This window comes from Neophocaena asiaeorientalis, unplaced genomic scaffold, assembly GCF_003031525.2.
Source record: "Neophocaena asiaeorientalis asiaeorientalis breed wild unplaced genomic scaffold, Neophocaena_asiaeorientalis_V1.1 scaffold399, whole genome shotgun sequence".
NCBI classification, from domain to species: domain Eukaryota; kingdom Metazoa; phylum Chordata; class Mammalia; order Artiodactyla; family Phocoenidae; genus Neophocaena; species Neophocaena asiaeorientalis.
Window position 1 is genome coordinate 1,524,179 of NW_020173964.1, and position 24,794 is coordinate 1,548,972.

Sequence of the window (24,794 nt, forward strand, 5' to 3'; positions counted from 1 at the left end):
CGGGAAGATCCCACGTGCCGCGGAGCGGCTGGGCCCGTGAGCCATGGCCGCTGAGCCTGTGCGTCCGGAGCCTGTGCTCCGCAACGGGAGAGGCCACAACAGTGAGAGGCCCGCGTAGCACAAAAAACAAAACAAACAAAAAAAAAACATATCAAACATATGTTTGACAAAAGCATCTTTATTATATGTTCTGATAATATTCAATACATATCAGCTATGTAATATATTCTTTATATATCATATATATACATATATATGATATATATATATATATACATACACATTATCAGATATATCTGATAACTTTGGCATCTGCTACCTTTTAAAATCTGATTCTGTAGAACTTCTTTTTTTGGCTGACTTAAGCTAATGTGTTTTCCTTATGTGTTTAGTGAATTTTATTTTGAGCTCATTTTTCATGTGGAACTTTGTGTAAATCTTTGTTTAAAATGTTTTCCTGGAACTAGATAATGCCAATGAATTATTAATATTTTCATGTGTGACAATGGCATCATGGCTATGGAAAATAAGCCTATTTTTTTGGAGATGCATACTGAAATATGTATGGACACCTAGGATTTGACATAAAATAATTTAGGAGAGAGAAGTAGGTATAGATGAAGCAAAGAAGCATAAATGGCAAAAATGTGAGAATTGTTGCATTTGTGTGAAAGATATATGGAAGTTCATCGTACTATTCTCTTTACTTTTATGTACATTTGAAAGTTCTTATAAAAAATTAAGTAAGTACATGACTCCAGAAAAGGTTTCTCTTTACTTCTGCTAGTTACCTAAAGTCACTACCATCCTGGAACTGCTTTAAGCTAAATTTTCCACTTGGGTTTCTTTGGGGAAGTCCACAGAGGTAGCATACATTCAGGCTACAGTTCTCATAGGTGGAAGCTTCTGGTTAAAGGATCGCAGAGGAGACTTTTGTTGTTCTTGTTGTTGTGTTCTACCCAGAGCCAAGGCCAAGACAAAAGCATATCCTAAAGGTCTCCCTCTGTGAGTTTTCTTTTTTAAGGTCACCCATTGAAAGGATGCTTTGAGGGTCTTGGTAGTTTGCAGGTTTTGATAAGACCTCCTATCCTGTCCCCAAGTTTGTCTCCTGACACTGGTCCATGTGGCTCATTAACACCCAGGCTCTAGGCCACTGGGATTGGCAAATATTGACAGATATGACAAAACTAGCTCCAGAACTCCCTTGGTCCTATGAATTCAAGCTTCCCTTTGACAATGCATTTCTAAGTAATTCCCTTACTGACCTTCAGGGGAGCTCTGTGTGTGTGTGTGTGTGTGTGTGTGTGTGTGTGTGTGTGTGTGTCTATATAAAATCCAGTATTTTTAGGTGTAATATCAGGATGGGTTTCTCTGAACCTCTAGTGTTCCATATTTCTATGGGGCATTTTCATATATACCATTTGAATCACAACCATTCTACAAAGTAATCATCGTTGCTATAATTTAGAGAAGAAAAAACTGAGGTTGAAAAAAGTTGTGACTTGCCCAGGATGACACAGATTCATACTTTACATAGCATATGTTATATATTATGCAGTATATAAGACATATTTTATATCACTTATAATAGTAAATAATAGTTTGATTTTGCCTACAATCAAAGCACTAAGCTGTTCCAAACACAAACCTCTGAGAGTTCAATGTAAAATATCTGGAAAAAAATTCTAAATCAGAGTGTTCAGATCTGAGGCTAGTCATTAACTCAACAGGCCATCTGTGGGTACTGAAGAAAGTTTATTATATTTTACTTTGAATAATAATGTACACTGTTTTTACTATACACAAAAGATGGCTTTGTTACTATAGGTCACTGTGACAGAATTTTTTTCTTTTCCCTAATTAATTCTTATTAAATACTGTTATCTTTTTAAGGTGCCAGATTAACTGGGTACATGAAGATACTTTTCAAAACCATCATCAACTGAACACCATTGTGTTAACTGGAAATCCCCTGATATTCATGGCAGAAACGTCACTTACCGGGCCCAAGTTGCTGAAGCATCTTTTCTTAACCCAAACAGGAATATCCAGTCTTGAGTTTATCCCAGTGCACAACCTGGAAAACTTGGAAAGTTTGCATCTTGGAAGCAACTGTATTTCCTCCATTAATCTCCCAGAAAACTTCCCAACACGGAATCTGAAAGTCCTGGATTTTCAGAATAATGCTATACACTACATCTCTAGTAAAGACATAAACGCTCTGGAACAGGCCACGAACCTAAGCCTTAACTTCAATGGCAATGACATTAAAGGCATTGAGCCTGGGGCTTTCAATTCAAAAATCTTTCAAAGTTTGAAATTTGGAGGGTCTCTCAACTTATCTGTTATATTGAAAGGTCTACAGAACTCTACTATTCAGTCTCTTTGGCTGGGGACATTTGAGGACACTGATGACCAAGCCCTCACTTCAGCCACATTTGAGGGACTTTGTGACATGGCTGTTGAGAGCATCAACCTACAAAAGCACCATTTCGATGGCTTCTCACCTTCTACATTTCGGTGCTTCACTGGACTCCAGGAGTTGGATCTGACGGCAACTCACTTGAAAGGATTACCCTCTGGAATTGAGGGTATGAACTCTCTCAAGAAATTAGTTCTCAATGCAAATAGTTTTGACCAATTGTGTCAAATCAATGCTGCCAGTTTCCCATCCCTTACAGACCTCTATGTCAAAGGCAACAGGAAGAGACTTGACCTCGGTGCCAGGTGTTTGGAAAAACTAGAAAATCTTCAGAAGCTTGATTTAAGTCACAGTGATATTGAGGCTTCTGACTGTTGCAATCTGCAACTCAGAAACCTGCCCCACTTGCAATACTTAAACCTGAGCTACAATGAGCCCCTTGGTCTCGAGGATCAGGCGTTCAAAGAATGTCCTTGGCTAGAACTACTGGATTTGGCCTATACCCACCTGCGTGTTAAGGCTTCACAAAGTCCTTTCCGAAACCTCCATCTCCTGCGGGTTCTGAATCTCTCTCACTGCCTCCTTGATACCAGCAATCGGCACCTTCTAGAAGGCCTGCTGGATCTCCGGCATCTGAACGTACAAGGGAATCGCTTTCAAGATGGGAGCATCTCAAAGACCAACCTACTTCAGACAGTGAGCAGCTTGGAGATTCTGATTTTATCCTCTTGTGATCTCCTCTCCATAGACCAGCAAGCATTCCACGGCCTTGGGAAAATGAGCCACTTAGACTTAAGCCACAACAGCCTGACAGGCGATAGCATGGATGCTCTTAGCCCTCTTAAGGGGATCTACCTCAATCTGGCCGCCAATAACATTCGCATCATCCCATTCCATCTCCTCCCCACCTTGTCTCAGCAGAGCACCATTAATTTAAGTCACAATCCCCTGGACTGCACTTGCTCCAATATCCATTTCATAACATGGTACAAAGAAAACCTGCATAAACTCGAGGGCTCGGAGGAGACCGTATGTGCAAATCCCCCACCTTTAAGGGGAGTTAAGCTGTCTGATGTCAAACTGTCTTGTGGGATGACGGGTATGGGCATTTTCTTTCTTGTAGTATTCGTATTCCTGCTCATCGTTCTGCTCATATTTTCAGTTAAATTTCTTCTTAGGTGGAAATACCAGCACATTTAGTGCTGAAGATTTCTAGAGATAGAAAATAAATATGTTTAGCAAAATTGCCCTCAGTAAAGGAACTGTTGTTTGTTAGTGACCAGACTTTTCAGATGGGTTCCTGGAGCTGGGTAGGGATTCCCTGTGCTTTGCTGAATCCCAGAACTAGTAAGTCTCCCGGGAAGGTAAACTGACTAGGGCCAGAGGGCCAGATGCAGCTGTGAGAGACACAGAGCCTTTTCCTCACACGGAAGGTGGCTAGAAGTTGAGAAGGACCCATGGCAGGGAAGGGCCGGGAGAGTAACCTACTAGGACGCCGTCACTTCCATTCATGAGCATCCTTTGAAGCACCTCCCACCTTGACCCTAAAAGGAGGTCATCAACTCCCACAGCTTGGCAGTGCCAAGGACCCCAGCTCCCCAGCTCTCTCCCCCACAGCTTGGGCATTGTGCTTGGGTCTGAGTTCTCAGTAATGTAGCCATTTGGGAAACAAGTTGGAGATAAAGTCTCAAAGCATATTTTAAATGACAAAGAGAAAACAAAGAATTTAAAAGAAGAGGCTGAAAAATGAATCTTGCCATCAAATTGACTTCGTTAACCTCCTTAATCCTTACTTCTCCAAGGATTCTACAATGCCTCTGCAGTGCAAATAGCTCCAAGAAAAAAAAAAAAAAAAAAGACACCCCTGCCAGGATGCCCCTCCCCCAGGATTTAGGAGTTTTGCACATTGGCCACCCTCACTTCAGAACCAAGGAGACTTTTTCTACCTACCTGGTGTTCTCGCTCTTATTATGTTACAGATCCTAACTTACAGGTGGGCTGCGGTCCAAACGCTCTTCTCATTTGAATGTCTGGTCCTTAGAAGCTTCTTTCTCACAGGAACCATGAGATAAATGGTGGTTTGGCTCCCAGGCCAGCTCTCAAAAGCCTATTCACCAGGGATAGCAACTGAGATAGCACATTTACAATGAAAAACTAGTGGAGGAAAGAAAGCATCCCGGCACACTCACCATTGGGAACACAGTAAGCTGCCTCAGTGAGCAGTAGTTTCTGTTGAGGCTGGGGGTATTGCAAAGATTGTACCAGCAACAGAGAGGGGACAAAATCATTAAATGCAGAGAGAGAACAGGGAAGCTGGCAGTGTAATGACTTAGGCCTTCTTCTCAAGGTCCAAAGGGTGACACCCATGCAGGGCTTGATCTTCTGAAATCTGCATTGGCAGACAACAGAGTTGAGCTCTTGTACTCAGGTGTTGCATTTATAAGGCCTGGATTAAGCTGAATAACCCATTTTAGGCTAGAGATAGTAGCTTATAGTTATAAAATTCTGATTGGATACCAACGTAAAAATTGATTAACAACCAATGAGAATTGATTAGCCCTTAGGTTGAGGGCATATTAGTGGAACAGAGTAGAAACTTGGGGACCAGCTCTTTACCTCTGTACTCCCAGGAAAAGCAGGAAAGACAAAGGAATAGTGAAGGAAAGCCATAAACCTTCACTGCAAATGCTTTGCCAGTCTTAGGGGATTTTTTCGTGTAATACTACACGGGAGCCTAAGTTTTCCCAGATGTTCTTGGTTAAGGACACAAGACGGCGGGGGCTAGGGTAAGGGGAGTGAGGCACTTGATTTGGGTGCAAAATTTAAAGGGGAACCAAAAAACTCAATAATCAGGCAAAAAAGTTACTTTTAAGACTTTAAATTAATGCAAAAAAATGTCCGTGATAAACATCAAAAGTTTTTAAACATAGCCAGGATCCACAACAGCACCATGCGGAACCATATTAGAACCTGAGGCAAAAGGAAAATCACGAGTAGCCGTCCTGCCTTTGCTTAAAATTTTGGTATTTTTGCTCCTTGTGGATACTTTACATTAGTTTTGATATCTTGATGTTGCATTAAAATACTATGCTTCTGCGTTACTGAGTTTTTGGCGCCCAAGGTGGGTGCCTCACTCAGCTCACCCTGTCCCTGCCTTGAGGACCGTTAAGAAGTGGGGCTTCCCAGCTAACCCAAGCAGCAGTTTACTGAAGGCCAATTAGCAGCCACATTACCTCAGTTTTACTCCAAAATGTCCCATCTCCTTCCCCTTTAGTTTCTGGAAACAGAAAGAAGTATTCAAGATTTTACACCTTGTTCCCTCATCCTCATCTAACTCCCAGCTCCTGGGCTCAAAGGCATCCTTCCTTCAAAGCCAGGAGGGGTGGCAGAGATGAATGGGTACCAAAGCCCTCTGAGCACTAGGCGGCCTGGGCCTGGTGAGAGAGGGCAAGCAGAACACACGCTACTAATGAAATGAAACATCACACAATCAACTGCTTTAATTATCTTGAATACCAGCATTTGGGAAAACAGGTGGCTGGGAAGGGAGTTTTCTTCGGCTTTCCTGAGGGAGAGTTAGTAAGGCAGTCATTTAAGGATGTGTGTTAAAGGGAGAAAGAAAGTGCCTGGAAATATGAGGACATCGTGACACACCCCTTCAGCCACCTCCGTTCCTTCCCTAGGCCTAGGATGGTAGGGCATCACTCTGAGAAGGCCAGTCCGAGCCACTGCTGGGTTGTTATTGGCTCTGAGTCTAGCAGTGACCAAGGCCTTTTCCCCTGAGTTTTGGGCTCAGAAGGGACCTAACGCAGAAGTGGGCACAGCTGCCGTGGCCTGTGCCGAGCAGGTGCTCTTCTAGGAAGCTTCCTAACTGCTGCTACAGGAAAGGCCCCTCATTCTAGGGACCCTTCTGAAGGCAGGCAGCCAACCCTCCCGAGTCAGAGAGCACACCTCCCTCGGACTCGATACCACCCATGTGGCCCACTCTCGTGGTGCAGGAAGCATTCACCTTTGGGAACTCAGGCAGCAATGTAGCAGGACACACAGTTACTTCGTTTTGTTGATTTTGTTCATTTGCTTGTAGCAAATTCAATGATCAGCTCTGGAAACTTTGGGAGATATTCCTGCTGGTGACCTGAAGATGCCAAAACCATGCTCACTGGTCCCTCCTTCCCTTTTCTTTTTCTCTTTCCTTTTTCTTTCTTTGCTGTTTCTTCCCTTCCTTCATTCCTTAACTCTTTCTCTCCCTCTTTACTTCCCTCCTTTCTTCCTTCCTTCAATCCTATCAGAGAGTATAGAAGTCCACACTCTTAAGGGAATCCAGTCTGGGACTTCCCTGGTGGCGTACTGGTTAAGAATCTGCCTGCCAATGCAGGGGACATGGGTTCGAGCCCTGGTCTGGGAAGATCCCACATGCCATGGAGCAACGAAGCCCGTGCGCCACAACTACTGAGCCTGCACTCTAGAGCCTGTGAGCCACAACTACTGAAGCCCATGTGCCACAACTACTGAATCCCGTGCGCTTAGAGCCTGTGCTCTGCAACAAGAGAAGCCACTGCAATGAGAAGCCCGTGCACCGCAATGAAGAGTAGCCCCTGCTTGCTGCAACTAGAGAAAGTCCACACGCAGCATAAGTAAATAAATAAATTTATTTATTAAAAAAGAAAAAAAAAGAATCCAGTCTGATAGCACCACTGAGTTCCCTGTGCCTTCTAACAGACTTAAGCTCCTTTCTGCCTTAAGGATTTAAGCTGCAGATAGGAAATGCAAACTGCTGACCTACCACTCCCTACCCACACTGTCCTCCATAATATTTAATGTGTAACTTGGAAAAACAAAAGCTTCCTGTAGAGCATCTCTGATGCGGATTGCATTGCACTAAAGACCGTAGGGACCCAAGCCCTAGCAATATGTAATTGCCCATCTTGCTTTCATGTATCAGGCCCCTTCCATGCAATGCCATGTGCTACTCCATAACTGAGCACTGATCTGTCTAGGGCTTTGTGACAGCTCCTCTGTTTTAAGCAACAGTCAATTCACCCTACAAAGTCAGAAAGGGAGTTTTTGATGGCTGCTGTCAGTTTTATTGCTTTATCCTGGTTACTAGGATAGACTCTGCAGACATGGTGTGTTCATTGGTTTTATGTATCCCATGTTGTGGCTGCTATGACAAGCTACTCCTATAAAAACATGTTATTATTGCATATTGTAGCTGAGTGAGCTGACCCTGCATTTCAACGTGTCCTGAAGCAAATAGCGTTGAAGTCCATAAAAACCGACTTGGCCTCCATCACAGGGGACTCTCTGCATGAGCTGCAACTCCCACAGTCTGGGAGCACGTTTTACATTTCCCCTGTGCCAGCAGCCATCACTGTTAACTGAACGCAGCACAGACCCAAACACAGCCGTTATCTACGTATCTACGTAAAATTTCAGGGCAGGAAACTGTCATTTTATTTCTACCCATCTAATTCCCCAGTAAGTGCCACTTACAATTTTGAGGTTTACAAAAGCATGAAATAAATGACTATAATGTTTTCATATATTAGTGTAGCAGGCAAGAGGGGTGGCTGACATTGCTTTCTATCTGCCCTGAATGTTAAAGAGAAAATTAACTTGAATTACAGCAAGAGAGGATGCAGTTAGTTCTACGCAAGTCACGATGAGGTGGTCCTGGGTGTTGAGTTCGAATCAATTGCCTGATACATCAAGAACTAGGATGCCTGGTGTGGCAGGAGTTAGTCTGAAGGCTGCAGAGGAATCAGCAGCCCAGTGTTTCTCCCAGAGCTCCCGGATACTGGTTTATCAGCAGAATCAGAATCATCTGGGGAATTCTTTTTTTTTTTTTTTTTTTTTTTTGCGGTACGCGGGCCTCTCACTGTTGTGGCCTCTCCCGTTGCAGAGCACAGGCTCCGGATGCGCAGGCTCAGCGGCCATGGCTCACGGGCCCAGCCGCTCCGCGGCATGTGGGATCTTCCCGGACCGGGGCACGAACCCGTGTCCCCTGCATCGGCAGGCGGACTCTCAGCCACTGCACCACCAGGGAAGCCCCATCTGGGGAATTCTTTACCAAACAGATTCCTGTGCTCCACCTCTGGATACTGGGATTCTGTTAGACTAGGGTTGGCCTTGGACTCCCAGCCAAATGATTTCATGTAAAGTCCTTCCCTTTCCCTAACTTTATCAAAGAGTAACAGAAACCTGTGTTAGGCTCCATGAGTCAAATGAGCTGAAAAACTACGCCATATCCTGTAAGAGGAAATTTCCGAACAAAATGGGAAAAAAGTATTAAGGAGCCTTCCAATCCAAGGGTGAGACATCTGGGCAAGCAGCTCGTTAGTCTCTTCCGCCATCACTGCCAGGCCACGGCCTCTGCCCCTCAACTACCCTGCTCTCCCACCTACCCCCACTCCATCCCAGCTGTTGACAACTTGAAATCACTTATGGAATACTGTGGGTCTTGAAAAAGGAAAGGACTAATCTATTATTCTTAAATTTGGTTTCTAAAAGCCATTAATGCTCATGAAAGATTAAACAGTGAACTGCATTGAACACTCACCTCTCGCCACCCCTCCCCCCATCTTTAGATAATATTCTCTAAACATTTGGCTGTTCGAGACATGGTACTAGATCCTACAAAGGTAAGTAGAAGACAGCGGGTCACCTGAGCATTCATCTGTCTTCCCCGTCTCCATTTATGTCGGTTCACGGGTTTTCTAAACAGCTTGGGAGACCCTTTTTCTCTTTCTCCTGTCTTTGGAAACAACCTACATGTCCAAAAAGAGATAAATGATTAAAGACATTCTACGTTCTTGGGTGGGATAACAACATAAACATGCTGATACTACTAGGAATTAAAGAAAAACAAGTTAAAAGGAGATAAAGTTTTATATCAGTCTGGCAAAAAGAGGAAGCTGGATAATAGTGTAGGTGGGATGTAGGATTATAGGAACTGCAAGGCACTGCTTATGGGTGGTGACTGGTGCAGCTATTCTAGGACCATGAGGCAAAAATTCTTCAAATTAAATATGTGACCCACCAATCCCGAGCTGGGTGTGTATCACAAAATTTCACAATTCCACAACAATACGCAGTACAGCGTTATTTATGGAGGGGGAAGTTCAAAGCAATTTGAGAGCTCATCACTAGGAAAATGGGCAGGTAAAACGTGTAAGACGCACACCATGGGTATCACACAGTAGCCAGAAGTGATGGATTAGATACAGCGACAGCAAGTTGAATCTTAAGCATATAGTGTTGGAGGAGGTCATGGAGAGGACACGATCGCCAGTTGAACTGAAAGCTGGACCCGGGCAATTGGAGTCGCCTCATCTCCTCCCCTGGCCTTGTAAAGCATGTGTGGTGTTCCCACAGTGGGAGTCATTTTCCAGGACACAGCCTCGAGAGAGCCAGGTGTTGCTGAGATCATCTGCACGGTATACAGAACTGAACCCCGGTAAGGTTTCTATATCAACCTTTAAGATCCTGGCAGGTGGGTGCGGAGATCTCCTCGTCTTGTGGCAGCCCAAGATAAGCCTCATATGTAAGTTCCTTTGCTTATGAAACCTGCCACCTACCACTCTGGAGTGACTGTCTCTTTCTTTGGTCTCTCCTTGTCCTCTATGTACGAGAGCCATTTTGTGAACCAACAGATAGAGCTTGATGGAAAAAAAAACAACAACAACAACCCAAATGACAAATTAACATGATTTTTATCAATTAAAAATACACGTATACAGAACAATGATACCTATGTTTTTTAAGAACACAAAACCAAACCATTAACAAAGTTGCCTGTGGGGTAGGAGAGGAGGCTGGATGGGAGTGTAGGGATAAGTTTCATGAACCTTGGCGCCAAGGTTGATGAGCCAAGAGCTGAGGAGTAGGATGACCTCAAACATCTGCATCCGAGCTTCTCTACTCGTGCACGTGCGCGTGAGAGAAAATAACGCGGCACGTCCTTAACATGAAATGCCATGCGGCCATTATAAATAATATTGCAGAAGTATACTTCTAGACGTTGAAATATATTTTTGATCTCATACTAAGCAAAAGAGGTTACCAAACATCATGCCCACTATTATTTCTTTTTTTTTTTTTTTTGGTAACATAAAAATCCATATAGATTGAAGAATGAAAGTGGCTGGGGAATTGCAGTGATTCAAACATTTTGTTTTGCTTTTCTGTATTTTTAATTTGCCTTCAATTGATCATGTATTGTGCAATAAAGAAAGAACTCAGAATTTTTCTTTTTAAAGAGTTTTTTGTTTTCACAAAGGCACAGGAATAAAGAGGTAGTGAGAATTTACAGATAGTACTGAGAAAGGAGCAGCCTTTTCCTAAGGCTTTGTGATTTCAAATGCAAATGCTCAAGCCCAAGCTTCCTGGGTTGCTCTTTTCCTTTTCCTTGAGGACAGAGGGGGCCATAGTTGTTCTAAGAATCTCCACTTGAAAGGGGCAATAGGCTGAGGAGCTAGGACTCGCATCACTGGGTAGCACTGAGCTGATGCGCGTGGGAGGCCCTCCACGGGAACTACCCTCTGTCCCTACAAAGGACTGCCTCCAGCCGAGGAAAGTCACTTCAGCCCAGTACTGTTTCACACAGCATATGTATGCCAAAGGGACAGAACTTTCGGGCAAAAGGTTTTTTATTTAGACAGGTTAGGGCTGGAGGATATGGAGACGCCAGCGGACACACGCAGGCTCAGTAGCTGCAACGTGCTTGCTTTAGGCCTTGTAAATAGCTTCATCCTTCACCTACAGGTTCTGACAGCCCTCTCCGGGCAGTGCTTCAGTGAAACATCAGATGACTTTGTTAGAGTCTGTCAGCTTTACAACATTAAGAGACTTTCTGTAAAGCTGCATGGAGCAATTCCTAGTAACCCTATGCAACAGATCTTCCTTTTCCCCACATCTGAACAGACTCGATGTTCAGTCCGTCTCGGTAGAAGATTCTTTCATTGCCTGCATCCAAGTATTGGGCTTGACAGTCCCACCGGCAGCCTGTGATAAGAGATGGTGACCTTGTCTTCTGGATTCCCAGGAATCCAGGCGACGTTGCTGCATGTTTTTTTTTTATGACGAGCGGTGCTAATGCTTCCAGTACAGGGTCTGAGGTGTCTGAACTGCCACACATCTCAGGCCCTGAACCTGGGCCAAGTGACTGACGTTTAGTATACGGAAAGTAATAAAACCAAGGTTCAACAAAGCTGTGGTCATTTCCAGCTTTCTTAGATATAGGAGACGCATACGATACTAACTGGGGTAGGAGGTAGGAAGAAAGAGAAATGACACAAAATGACTTTGTGGAAAGTGTTAAAAACATACTGGCAGGAAGGAAATTAAATTGAGTGAACTGCCCTACCACTGAATTCCTTAATGTCCGGCCTATACTGAAGTAAGCAAATTTCCACAGTTAACAGAGCTACACTTTTTCATGTAACATTTGTGTTGTGAACCAAAAACCTAGAAGGGAAATTGCCTACTGACTAATTAGTAATTAATTAGGACTAATAAAGGAGTCCTATTACAGAGAACGATGAGCTTGCTTGGCTCATGGCTTCCCGCCAATCATCAGGTTTGTAATTTTGCACCGTATGAATTTTTTTGCATGTAAACTTAGAAAATGAGATGGCTTAGATCATTCACAGAAGGCCCTGGGTCTTGAATTCAATTGCATGATACCTGGTAATGTTTAGAAAGGTCAAGAGCTTTAGAACCAGAAAAATCCACGCTCTAATCCAAGCTCTCTTTACAGGGTAGATGTTAAGTAAGTCACGTAGCCTGTCTGGGCCTATTTGCTCACCAGTAAAATGGGGATGCCACCACCATCTGGTTTGAGGCTTATGTTGGGGCTCAAATAAGATGGCAGATGGAAAGCATCTTGCCCAGTACTAAGGGTACACATATAGTAGGCAGACAATGAACGTTAGGTTGCTTCCTTCCTTTCGGATGGTCTTAATGCTTTTTAATTATGAGGGAGGAGACAGGATGGGAGGAAAAGAAAGATGAGAGAACACAATGGTAATTGATGGAGCAAGGTTTTGGGAGAATTGAAGTAGGTGGATTCATGGAGAAAGGACACTTCTTCCTGAGACTGGAGGAAAAATGGTGAGAATGATGTGAAAGTTGGTAAGTCCTGCAGCAAAGGAAGAAGGTTGGTAGAAAACAGAGGAAGGACTTAAAGGAAGACTTAATCTCAAAGAATGGAACATGTTCGTGTGGGTTAAAAAAAATTAGCAAACCATTCCACTCACCAAAAGGAATCTGCAGAAAACCATCCTTTCCATAAGAGAGAGTTACATTCAGTAATGTTTTAGAGACGCTTTGTATGTGTGTATATGGGAAAAAACTTAATAGTCATTATCTTTTCATGCTAAATTTTTATTTCAATGTTATGCAACTGCATAAGTATAAATATTTGTTCAATATACAACAATTATGACATCCGTAGGGAATTTCTTAGAGAAAATAAGACTGCAAACACTATTGCACAGATCCTAACAAACTTTGAAGCTGGTAAGTCTACAGCTGGGAATACTACCGAGGAGCACATCTTACAATCACAGGAGACCGACCAAAATAGAACACAGGAGAATTTCTACCAGCTGACTGGAGAGGTTTACAACAACAAACAGGTATTACATGAATGCAACCTTAGGTACTCCGTAGCCATCCAAAATGCAAAAACATATTTGGCAAAAATGATAATACACTATACAAAATATACATTAAAAAAGATCATTTGTAAACAAGCAGCTAGTTGTGCTTTAAAGGAAAGTGGACAGTTAAAAAGCAAAGGCTGTAAACCATAAACTACCTCCCCGATAGGCCTGTCTAGATGTCTGGGTGCAGAAGGATCGGGTTATGACAACCGCCAAATGCACGTATGAATTATAAATGTTGAGACCATTTTTGAAACCCATTCAAGATCTTTCAACATATTTGTTTCTTCTACAATTCACAACAGAGTGATTGGGGAATGGCTAAAACCTCACGGGAAAAAAATTCGGAGCGAGGAGGAGACTTTTTTTCTTTTTTTCTTTTGCCATTGCCAACTCATTTTACAATGAAGGACAACCAAGCAGTTTAAGTTACGCCTTTGTTTTTGGAGCGGAGTTTACAGCCTCACTGAATGATTTATAATCCACAGGGCTGTAAGATGAAGCTGTGCTTAGGTGAACAATGTTATAGCCTGAAGATACTAAGACACTCCCCAGGGGGGATGGGTGCTGGATTAGTATTTCTTCTTGGTAATTTTTTTTTTTCTCTTACAAAACAAAAAATCCTGCTACGGATCCCAAGCATCTTATAAATACTTATCTGTGTGTATTTTCTCTTAGTGCCTTAGTACTTATGTCAGCAAGTGCTGTCTTACAATATAAAACAATCCACCAGGAAGGAAAACTGCAGCAAAAAACAAACAAAAAGATCCCCCTCAGCACTAAAATGATTGGACAAATTCTACATATTCCATGGTATACAAAATTTAAATAAGGCTTAGCAAAAGTAAAAAGGACAGTCACATTCAAGCACCAAATAGCTCCAACAAGTCTTTTTGTTACAAAAATGCTGCTCTTTATTAATACAGTATTTTTTTTTGCATACAAATAAAGAGATCATGTTATGAAATGTATGGAGCTACTTGATGCATCAGAAATGAATGTGAAACCCAGGAACTTGCTAAAAACAGCAAGCTTCATCTACAACATAAGGCCCCAGCTATGTATTAAAATGTATCTGATGTCCTGATTATTCCTTAAAATATATGCTATGATGCCAAAATCCACAACCCCACCCCGTCCCCCGACTTTTCCTCAAAAAAGCAAATTGAAAACCTCTTCCAATGCCCGATGCTTATGACTCAACCTAAGTTCTAGCAGATTTGTGTGCGGCCAGCAACTTTCCTTTATGTTCAACAGCAGGGCTGGTGCAGAACTACTATAAAATGTGTGCTTCTTAGACTAGTGACTCATAGCATAAAGGCCTGAGTTTAAGAGCATGAAAAGGAAAAGCGAGAGAACAGAAAGGGAAAGCAAAAGAACAGAAATAAGTCGACATGTGTTTATAGCCCCCGCTCTACCTATGGTGAGGAGTTGACATACACACCCACAGACAAGGACAACTGGCCTTTCAGACAGCTGGGCCCAGGATCAAAATGGCTATTAGGATGACCATGAAATGAAATGAAAATGGCTAGCTCCATCTGTTGTGGCCATTTCTGATGGAGGAGGATTCCAAATGCAGTGATTCGAGTAGTTCTTTAGATCTGGAAGTATAGGTAGCCAGATACAGTACTATCAAAATCACTCGTTAAAAATACACATGAAGGCTTACAATCTAGGGTATTTGGGGCTTTCTTTCACCTTCAACTCGACTTAGAATGTTTTAACGTAGAAAAATGTAGCCTTGAAATATTCTTTTCAACCACAGACCAGAACACGTGGGTGGATGTGTATATACACGAATATGGGTGTATCTATACTTTTACATATACCCAGGTTTAACCCTTTTGCTTCGTTACTGCATTATGATCAGTGGTAGAGCGAAAATCTTATTAAAAAAAAAGTTGTAGTAAATGATGCCATCAGCAGCAAAGTATCGACTCTATATCCCCCAAACCAAACACATTGCTAGGTATTTACAGAGAAAATCGTTTTCCTCAACAATCCGCAACCTCAACCTCAACCAAAAAGATTTTTTGTTTTTTTATTTTTATTTTTTTTGTACAAACACTATCTGGTAACAGTTTACCGGTTCCAATTGGGAAGGCATTTGGAAGAAGGTCCCTTCTTTTCCTGTTTCTTCTCTCCCCCTTCTTCGGTGAGGCTCCAGGCTCTGCCTGGGGGGGTTCCCACAGTGCTGGTTTCCAAGGTAGTCAAGATGCAGTTACACACGCAGGCTGGGTGCCCCAGTCCCGCCAGGGGCCTGCCCCATCACAAGGCCTTTTTGTGCGGGCTGTCGCGCAAACTCTCTTTCCCCCGCCTCTGTCGCACCCCGGAGTCCTTCTCAGAAGGAAGGGCGATGGGGCGCTCCACACTTGGAGCGGGGAACGGCTTGGTCACCTCTCTGCCCACATTCTGCTTCCTAGTCTGAGCTGGCTGGGCGGGGGCCAGCTCTTTCCCTTTGGTTTCTCCCGCGGTGGCTGCTCCTGAGAGGACCCTGTCCCGGTGGCTGGCGCCCTCCCCCACGCCTGGGTTGGGGTGATAGGATTCCAGAGTGATGGCTGAGCTGCGGAAGGATGGCAAGGAGTCGCTCTTTGTCATTTGGGTTCTGCCATCCCCCCCAGGCAGGGGCTTTCGATGGTCCCTGCTGCTGGAGGCTGGGGGCTCAGCTGTGGCCCTGCCGGCCTTGGCAGAGAAGGTGTCGCTGCAGGTTGTAGAAGTCTCTGGAACTACTGATCTAGCCTCGGGAAAGCCAGAGGAGTAGCTCAGAGACTTCTCGGGGAGGGCAGTGCAGCGGAAAGAGCTCTGCGCCGTGGCCGAGGGCGACCGTTTCATGCCACTGGGCTTGCCCGCCTCCGTCAGTGGCTTCTGGGAACCGGGCCCTTTCCCCTTGGCCTCCGGCCAGCCCTTTCCGGCGGCTGCTGCCGGCCTCTCCGTGCCCTTGGGCCCAGCCTCACCTTGCACAGGGGAAAGGCTGGCCCCCGGCTTCCCGCTGTCCACAGGGGAGTAAAGTGCTTCGGTGCATTTCCTGCCTTCAGACTTCCCGGCGTCAGCGCTGGCAGCCGGCGGACTCAGGCTCCTGTCGGTCTGTTTGCACAGAGGGGGATAATCTTTCACAGTGGATGGTTCGGGGGCCTTTGGAGATGGGTTTTGCCTTTCCCCTACAGTGGGAAGTTTCTGGTCCACCGACTCACTGGCCCCTAGGGGTCCTTGCCATGGTGGATGTGCGGGCTTCTCCAGTGCCTCTGGGGGATGCCCACTGCTGGTGGGTCTCAGCTTGGTGTCTAGAGGACCCCATCCCATGTGTAGGGGGACTGAGGGCCCACTTGCTCCCTGGCCAATCACATCGCGGGCTGTGTTCTGGGGACCTGGGAGGGCAGGGAATTCCTCTGACACACCCTTACTGCTGCCCTTCCTCTCTTTGCCAGGGGGCTGAGCACCAGGCTCTTTGCCCACTGCAGCCTCAATGCTCAGCTTCTGGGAGAAGAGGGGCCGGTCTGGGTGCTTAGACTTTGGAGGGTCTGTGTCGGGGCCAGACCTGGGCTTGTGGCTGCTGCTTTCACAGAGCACGGCAGTGGGCTTGGGAGGGTCATGGAGGCCCAGGATTGAGTGTGTAGCGCAGGGCTTGCTCCCAGGCAGAGAGCCAGCAGGGTAGCTTTGTTGAGTGTAATGCTGCTGAGCGGCCAGGCGAGGGAGCTCTTTGGTGGTAGGTAGGGGCTGAGAGCTACTGGTGAGGTGATGCTTCTGCAGGGGCTGTTCTTTCCTTTCTCGTTCCTTGGGACCATCTTTCTGCACAGATCCGAAACCGGGGAGCTTTTCACTCTTCTCACTCTCTGTCCCGGGTGGCTCCAGAGACCACCTGGCAGAAGCGGATGCCAGCTTAGATTCCGGGCCAATCCTTCCCTTGCCCAGCTCCCTCTCACAAGGAGTCACTGCCGAGTGCAAAGAGGGGTCTTCTCTGGCCAGTGGCCTCACCTCATCTCGGCCGTCTTTGGGGTTTGTTTTCCCACAAGGCCCGCATGCTTTCTCCAAGGCCTGGGTCTGGGTGGAGACATCTGGGCGGGTCCTCCCCACAGCGGGGAGGGGTTTGGAGTTGTCACTGGTTTTAGCAGCTTCCCGTGGATACGGCTCCTTGGAGGGGTCTCTGCGGATGTCGGCCCTCAAAGCCAACCGCTCACTTCTGGCTGTGGAAGGGCCCCTTTCGGACGACTCCCTCCCGCTAGGCTTCTCCCTCAAGGGGGCACCTTCGGGTGGGAGCGGGCTGCGCAATCTAGACGGGTCAGCACCTTGGAGGTTCTGCCCCAGGAGGGGAAGGAGCTTAACATCGGGCCTGTGGTCTTGGTGTTGGCTGGGGCTGCCCTCTCCCCGCTGGGGATGGCTCTCCACGATGGTCACCGGGGTCCTGGCTGCATGGGAAACCTTCCTGTCCAGCTTCAGCTCTGGGTCAGGCAGGGGTGATGCCGGTGAGCCCTGCAGACCCCGGCTGGGTGGTGGGAACCGAGGCTCGAGCAGGTAGGATTTGTTCACCTTGAAGCTGGCAGGGGAGGACTCCCTCTGACCCGCAGTTTCACCCTTCCTCCCCACGCTGCCGGCAGGAGCCTGTGGCACAGGGGGCCCTACGTCACTGCCTGGGCTGGGGCTCTGGGCAGGCTCTGGTGAAGGCAGCTCCGTCTTGGAGGCCTGCGGTCCAGACAGAAGGGCAATGTCCAAAGTGCCCTCAATGGGCTTCAGGCATGACACAGACCGCCCTTCCAGCTTATACTCGGAGGGGCTTTTCCGGACAGGCGACTCTGGAGCAGCTAAGCCCGGCTTCTCCGCTCCGCTGTCCACCCGGCCAGAAAGGGCCTTGAGAGGGACAAAGGAGACGGTGCTGAGCTGAGCCACGTGGCCGCTGATGAATGGCGCGCGGCTCTCGGAGGCCGCCTGGGCCTCCTGCTGCCCCCCGGCCGGTCGGCTCGCGCTCCCCGGCAGGCCCTCCTGGACACCAGATGTCATCTTGGGCTTGAGCACAGGGCAGGGGCCATCATCTTTGTCTTCAAGGGACATCTTCTTTCTGAGGTAATCGATGTTGGCCAGCTTGCTGTCTAACTTCTCACACCGGGGACCCTCCTTGGCCTGTGGGGCCTTCTCCGTGTACTCACCCTTCCCAGAGGTGGGCCTGTGGGTGGCGTGACAGAGACCGTCTTGGAGGGTGCTGTGAGCCGAGGCTCGTTTGAGGTCACCGGTGCCTTGGCTGTGGTCCCCGGGAGCTGCTGCCCCCTCCGAGGTGACAGCCTCGCTGGCCCGCACACTGGCCTGTTTGTGGAGAGCATCTTTCAGCAGGCTGCCCGGGGCCTGGGCCTCCTGCGCGGCTCCTTTGTTTTCAAAATGATTTGACCTTTCCGAAGCCTTTGGATAGATTTTCTTCTCTCTGTCTTCTAGCCTAAAAGCAGAGAGGTTTTCCACATCATTGCCAAGTGCATGGGGTTTCTGGCGGGATTCCTGTTTCTCCGGGAGCCCGTCGGGTTTCTTCACCACCACCTTGGCCTTCAACTTCTCTCGGTCCAGCTCGTCCACAGACTCCTGTCGGCCCAGCTTCCGGGACACGGGGCGTTTCAGGCAGCCTTGCTCCACAGGCCTGGCCCGGCTGAGGGCAGGCGCGTCGCACACGTTCTCCTCCAGGCTCTGCAAGGTCACCTCCCGCTGGGACTGCTCCCGCGGCGGCACCTCCTCCTGGGTGACCTCCAGGCTGTGCTTGCGGGAGCACAGGTGCTTCTTGTCACTGCCGTAGGAGGGAGAGAGCTTCTCCTCCGACTGCACGCGCTTGAGCAGCGGGGACCGCGGGGGCTCTGCGCTCTTGGGCCTCACGATGTGTCTGACGATGGTCGGGGGGGAGTGCATTTTGCTGGGAAAGGCTTGAGAGATCTTGGAGTTGCCAAGTGAATGTCCCAACAGAGGGGACGGTGACCGCTGAGGGGAGGTGGGCTGTGGAGTTGGAGAGGGTGTCCGGGCCAGCGGGGAGAGCGGGATGCTGCCCGCTGACTTACGTCTTCCTGACCGGTATCGCTGCCCGCTGAGTTTGGGGGCCAGGCCGTGGAGAGTGCTTGGCCGGATGTGTCCTGACCCTGCTGGGGAGTTGGGGGCACTAGAGCTTGGGGAGCTGCTCTGGGAGGAGTTAGTACCTGTGGGTGGAAAACAGGATGCTGTGAGCAACGGTCACTTTCCCTTTGCTTTCCATGCTTCCAGACCTAGCTGTTTTAGATAAGGTCAGGTAAAGGTCAGCAAATTGTCTTAGCATCTAAGTCTAGTGAATAAATGGTTTTCAGATAAACCTCCCCACACCAAGGGTTAACCCAGTACTTCCTGTCTTTTTTAATGGACCGAACAGCTGTATCTTCTGACCTTCCTATAAATCCTGTTCTCTGTCAATTACAACCTCAACCTTCTTTCCTTAAGCAGGAATAAGCCTCTCTTCCAGGATCTCAGATGGTGATCCCTCAACTCTTGAGAGGCAAGGAGACTCACTCACCGGATGGGAAGTCGGGAGTGGAGCGGTAGCTGGGAGTAGGGGATCGGGGAGACAAGCTGTGAGTGGGGGACCCCGGGAGGCTCTCCCCTGATGACAGGGATCTGTTCAAGCAGGAGAAACTTCGGCTGGTGTGGAGTAAAGGAGAAGGCTGCTTGGCTAGTTTTTTGAAAAGGGATCTTCTCCTAGAGTGAAAACAGAAGAAAACTGATCAGATTCTACATTCAAAACCACTCCTCCTACCCATAGCACCAGTGCATTCAGTGCACGCCCCTGTGCCAGAGACGGTGATAGGATGATGGCAGATCCTTTTAAAGAGAAGGATCCCACTTTTATATTCAAAACTTTTTTATGACTTAGAAAGGAAGAGGTTTTGATAATACACAATGGAAGCTCTCTTCTCTTAATTTCAAGCACTTTAAGAAGAGCTGTGAAAATAGGAAAAATATATAATAAATATACATTCATTTATTTATATGTCAGGTTTCTGAGGACACGGTTTTTTGCCTGAAAGCTTCTGAGTACATAGCCCCAAACACACTGACACAATTTAATTAATTAAGAGATAATACAGAGTAAATCCCTGGAAGAAAAACCATCATCTTGGATATAGAATTCTTTGATGGTGATACACTGGGTAGAGGTTTTATCTCTGAGGGGCTGTTTGCTGTGCTTATTCCACTGTGAGCTCTTGAATATTCCTAATGACTATGCACGCTGTACATTTACACAGAAAAACCGAGCAAGGTGAAATGAAGCTTATCACATCAGCAGGGCAGGAGACACCAGGCTGCAGCACAAGCAAATGTGTAGTTAGTGTCCCACGAGCACATCTGAAAGCTAAAAGCACAGCTTCAGGTGGCTTCGAAGTGCAGGTGCCTGTACAGAGTTCCTGCATCCCCAGGTAGTTTACACTCTGCTACCCCTTGAAGCAAGTGTGTTCTGTATGACCTGAACCACCATTAAAATATAAAGCTCACATTAAAAAAAAAGGAGGATCTCAAAATGTGTGTGTGTGTGTGCGTGTGTGTGCGCGTGTGTGTGTAAGTTTAATCACAGTAATACACGTACTTGGGTTAAAAAAATCAAATAGTTGGTAATGAAAAATAGCAACTCCGTGCTCTGCCTTTTTCCCAATCCCCAGAGAAACCACTTTCTAGTATTTTAGCTGTTTCTTTTCCTATTTGTCTGCATATTGCTATGAAATGTACTTATGCTGTTTTTCCATTTTAGAAATTATCTGTTGATTTCCTACCACAAAAAATGAGAATTAAGCTCTTGTACAACTGCTTCCACCTTCTAACCGAAAACACTTCCCTGTTTCTATTCCTCTTAGTAGCGCTAAACCAAAATTTTTGGTTAGAAAAAAAAGGCTAGTGTTTTCTTTATTTTACATGATAAATACTGTTCACAGCTTGGCCATAATTCTATTTTCCTTCCTTGTATAACTCTGTCTTTCCTGGAATCAATAATCATTCCTTTCTCATCTGCTTATTTTTCTTTTCTATCATCAAAAATCCTCATAATGTGATCCAACACACCATATCCGAGTGGGCAAAGTAGGGCTGCTGTGGCATGGTGCAGTGAGCACACCTAGACAACTGCCTGGCAAGAAATATCCTCACCAGAAACACACACATACACACACCTTGCCAGTGCCTGCACGGGGCACAAAATGGTACTCACGGTGCCTCTCACAGTGCAAACGTGTAGCCAAGTTAGGCTTTCAGTCAGTAAAACAAAGCCTTTTTATTTCTAGGCTTATTTGGATGCTTTAAAGATCTAGTTATCTTCAAACATCTGGCATTAAAAAATAGCAACTGGGGCTCCCCTGGTGGCGCAGTGGTTGAGAGTCCACCTGCCGATGCGGGGGACGCGGGTTCGTGCCCCAGTCCGGGAAGATCCCACATGCCGCGGAGCAGCTGGGCCCGTGAGCCATTGCCGCTGAGCCTGCGTGTCTGGAGCCTGTGCTCCGCAACGGGAGAGGCCACAACAGTGAGAGGCAAATGTAAAGGACGTTATTAAATACAGATATAATGCTAAAAACTGCCTGAAGTTTCAGTTCCTCAAATCCAACTCAACTGAAATGAAGTCTAGAGGCTTAAGAAAAGGCAAAGGGCTTTTCATGGTTCTCACACATGAGAAGAAGCAATATAAATTCTTCTACACTGTAACTACATATGTCTTTTCACTATGTAAAAGAATGCTGTTACGAAGGAATATAAATGCTAATGTATAAATACATGTGAACCACGGGGCAACATTTCTCACAGAGAAATGGATCCTTCTCATATGCAAGCATTTACATTAAGCAAGGAGTAAATGTCGCTCAGTGTGGGAATGCACCAAACCCATGAAGAGGACGGCTCTAACTCACCTTTCCAGACTTTCCTTCTTCTTGGATTTCTTGCTCCGCCTTACCATCCGGCTCTTATAGCTGTTTCTCCTGGCTGGCCCCGTCTTGATTGATGTGTTCTCAAATGGGGTGGTCGTGATCGACACCTTATTTCCACTCTATAAAAATATGATGTGGTATTAAAGCGAAACGCTGTGATGAAACAAGACCAGAACAGAGATAGGAGAGCCAAAGACAAAGAAAAGATCCATAAGGACGGACATACAAAAGGCTTCCATGTGTCAATGACCCTTCAAGCAGTGAAGTCCTGACAAACTCGGTGGAAAAAAAATGTGAGGTTTCCTTAAGAGGGTGGGATCTGGAACTCCACAGAGCTGAGTTCAAATCTGAGCCTGTGACCTGAGCACTTGCTTTCCATCTAACAGGAGAGTCACACTTATCTCATAGGGCTCGTCTGAAGATCAAGGAGATAGAGTCTGTAAAGCCTTTAGCACTGAGGGTGACACATGGAAAGGACTCTATAAATCACAGTTATCCTCATCCATATGTATTAAGTATAAAGATGCCCAGGGGCTCTCTAGAAATCATAAAAAAAAATCATAAAGCAGCAAAACTGAATGAGACTTCTATTTTAAATTATTTTTAAAGGTTCCTTTTCTACCACCAGAAAACCTGTCAGCAGGCAGAGCTGGAAAGTTCATGCCAGCAGGTATGAAACAGCCTCTGTTTTGCCAGGTCAGGCATGGTGAGGTCATTCCTGGTGGGTTTCTGTGTCCTACCACTTGAACCTGGGACAGGGGCTGGCTGGGCAGCCCCTGGGGATGGATTTGAGAGCAGAGATAGAGGGCAAGCTGAGGTGTGCCCTGGGCAAGTGGGCAGGACCCACCCCCTTCACTCCCATATCAATGACCTCTTCTTGAATTTCTTAATAACCAGGAGAGAAACATGTCCTTTCAGAGTCACAGATGGCCCCGATTACCTTAAGAAGACAAGAAGCATACGGAGAAGGGCCTTTTAAGAGGCCTATGCCTGGAAGATGCCTAGCAACTCAGCTCTAAGTGGTATTAAGAGATGGGGAGTTGAGTATGATGGGGGCTGGGGACTGGAAAAACAGAGATTGTTTTAATATCAACATCCACCTTCCCTCCCAACGTGGGAAGTAATACGTGCCATTAGAAGAAAAGAGTAAAGCATATATATATATATAAAAATCACTGAGGAGCTTACCACCCAGCTAACGTTGGTAACATTTCTGTATATTTCCTGCTGGTCTCTTATCAGGCATGTGGAAAGTATGTATATATATATATAGACACACTTTATAAATAATTTAAATCTTAATTAAATTAATGTCATATTTAGTTTTATGTTTTTTGTTCACTTCACATTTCCTAACTTTGAAAAACTTGCCCTTCGTCATTGAATATTCCTTAAGAACATGATTTTTACTGGCTATTTAAAAATATTCCATGAGATGGGTGAATCACAATTTAACTCTTTCCCTACAGCTATTGTTTTCTATCTCGCAATTCTTGTAAGGGTCGGAATAAATACCTTTATCTCTAAATCGCTGTCTGAGCCTCTGACATTTCCCTTAGATTACATAATTAGACCCAATACACGCAGCAAAGGGTCTAGGTGGACTTTTCAGCGACTCTCGGTGCCTGGTGATACACTAATTTCCAGAAGGGTTATGTCACCTCATGCTCTTGCCAGCAGCGCACGAGCAGCAGCCATAGAACGGGCTTGTCAGAACTGAATACTAACATTAAACAGATTACTGATTTTACAGGAAAAAGTTATATCAAGTTTTAATCTTTGTTCTTTGGCTATTAACAAAGCTGGACTTTGACTCATTTATTTTCGATGATTTCTACTTCCTTAGAGAACGATTTGTTCATGTCTTACATCCGATTTTGTATCAGAAAGTCTTAGTATTATTGATTTTAGAGTTCTTTACATATTTAAGAACATATAATCCCATACTTAATGTCATAATTGTAAAAAAATATTTCAGGGAAATGAGATTTGAACTTGAACAAGAGAAACAATTTTTCTTCATCCTGAAAGAATAAAGTACATGTTTTATACGCAAATGCCAAAACTTTAAAAATAAACCTTAACCTGATAGTAGAGACTGACATTCAATTTATTCTTTAAACTGAAAATTCAGCTTTGAAGTATGAAAGGCCTACCATTGAAGGTTGTTTGGTATGGGATTTTCTCTTTACAAATTGAGTGAAGCCAGGCTAACTGAGCGAGGCCAGGCTAAAGTTTTAGTTTTTCCTGCATGTCTTAGGGGAAGGAGAGGGGCAACAAACAGGATGGGAGTTCATCTTTCATTGAAGTTCCTTCCATCCTTTTCTACATCATATACAGAGTGGACACAGAGCCACAATGATCACCGGGGCTGCTAGAGCCCATGAGCCATCTAAGCTTGAATCCACTTCCACCCCTTCTAACACAATTCAGCACTGACTTTTATATCTTTACCTATAAGAGGCTCACAATGCCACTGAGCATTTTAAAAGCACATTGTGAATATTAAAGCATTTTTCACATATATTCTCTTACTTTATTTTCACAACCAAGTCATGAGGGTTTTTTTTTTTTTTTTAACCCTTTGAGGTAGGAAGGGATTATTATTCTTCGACTAGAGGTAAGGAAAACAGATTCAGAGACACTGAGATTCTTTTTTCCCAAGGTCACAGAGCCCAGTGGGAGAGCCCAAAGCTGGCTCTCCCGCCCCTCACCCCACACTGCCCACTCCTCATGGGCAGGGCATGCCCTGATCCCTTCCATCTCTTCCTCCCAGCAGAGTGCACAGCTTGTACTTAAAGAGTGGTG

The 24,794-nt window shown here is 45.7% G+C and overlaps 2 protein-coding genes across 6 annotated transcripts in view; one reads left to right on the plus strand and one right to left on the minus strand.

Moving 5' to 3' along the window:
- CD180 (CD180 molecule) overlaps positions 1-3,666 on the plus strand; it is a 14,167-nt gene extending 10,501 nt beyond the window's left edge. Inside the window, exon 3 of the mRNA XM_024753086.1 lies at positions 1,894-3,666. Within this exon, the coding sequence (XP_024608854.1) occupies positions 1,894-3,622 (1,729 nt within the window). The 3' untranslated portion in view covers positions 3,623-3,666. The remainder of the gene's footprint in view (positions 1-1,893) is intronic.
- Positions 3,667-12,790: 9,124 nt separating this feature from the next.
- Positions 12,791-24,794, minus strand: part of MAST4 (microtubule associated serine/threonine kinase family member 4) — a 550,485-nt gene continuing 538,481 nt past the window's right edge. For 4 of the 5 annotated variants that reach the window (XM_024753080.1, XM_024753083.1, XM_024753082.1 and 1 more), the window contains 3 exons: positions 21,969-22,105; positions 19,595-19,776; positions 12,791-19,247 (listed from right to left, as the gene is read on the minus strand). In XM_024753080.1, coding sequence (XP_024608848.1) covers positions 15,358-19,247; positions 19,595-19,776; positions 21,969-22,105 — 4,209 coding nt within the window. In that variant the 3' untranslated portion in view covers positions 12,791-15,357. The remainder of the gene's footprint in view (positions 19,248-19,594; positions 19,777-21,968; positions 22,106-24,794) is intronic. The other variant, XM_024753081.1, reaches the window with a different exon arrangement.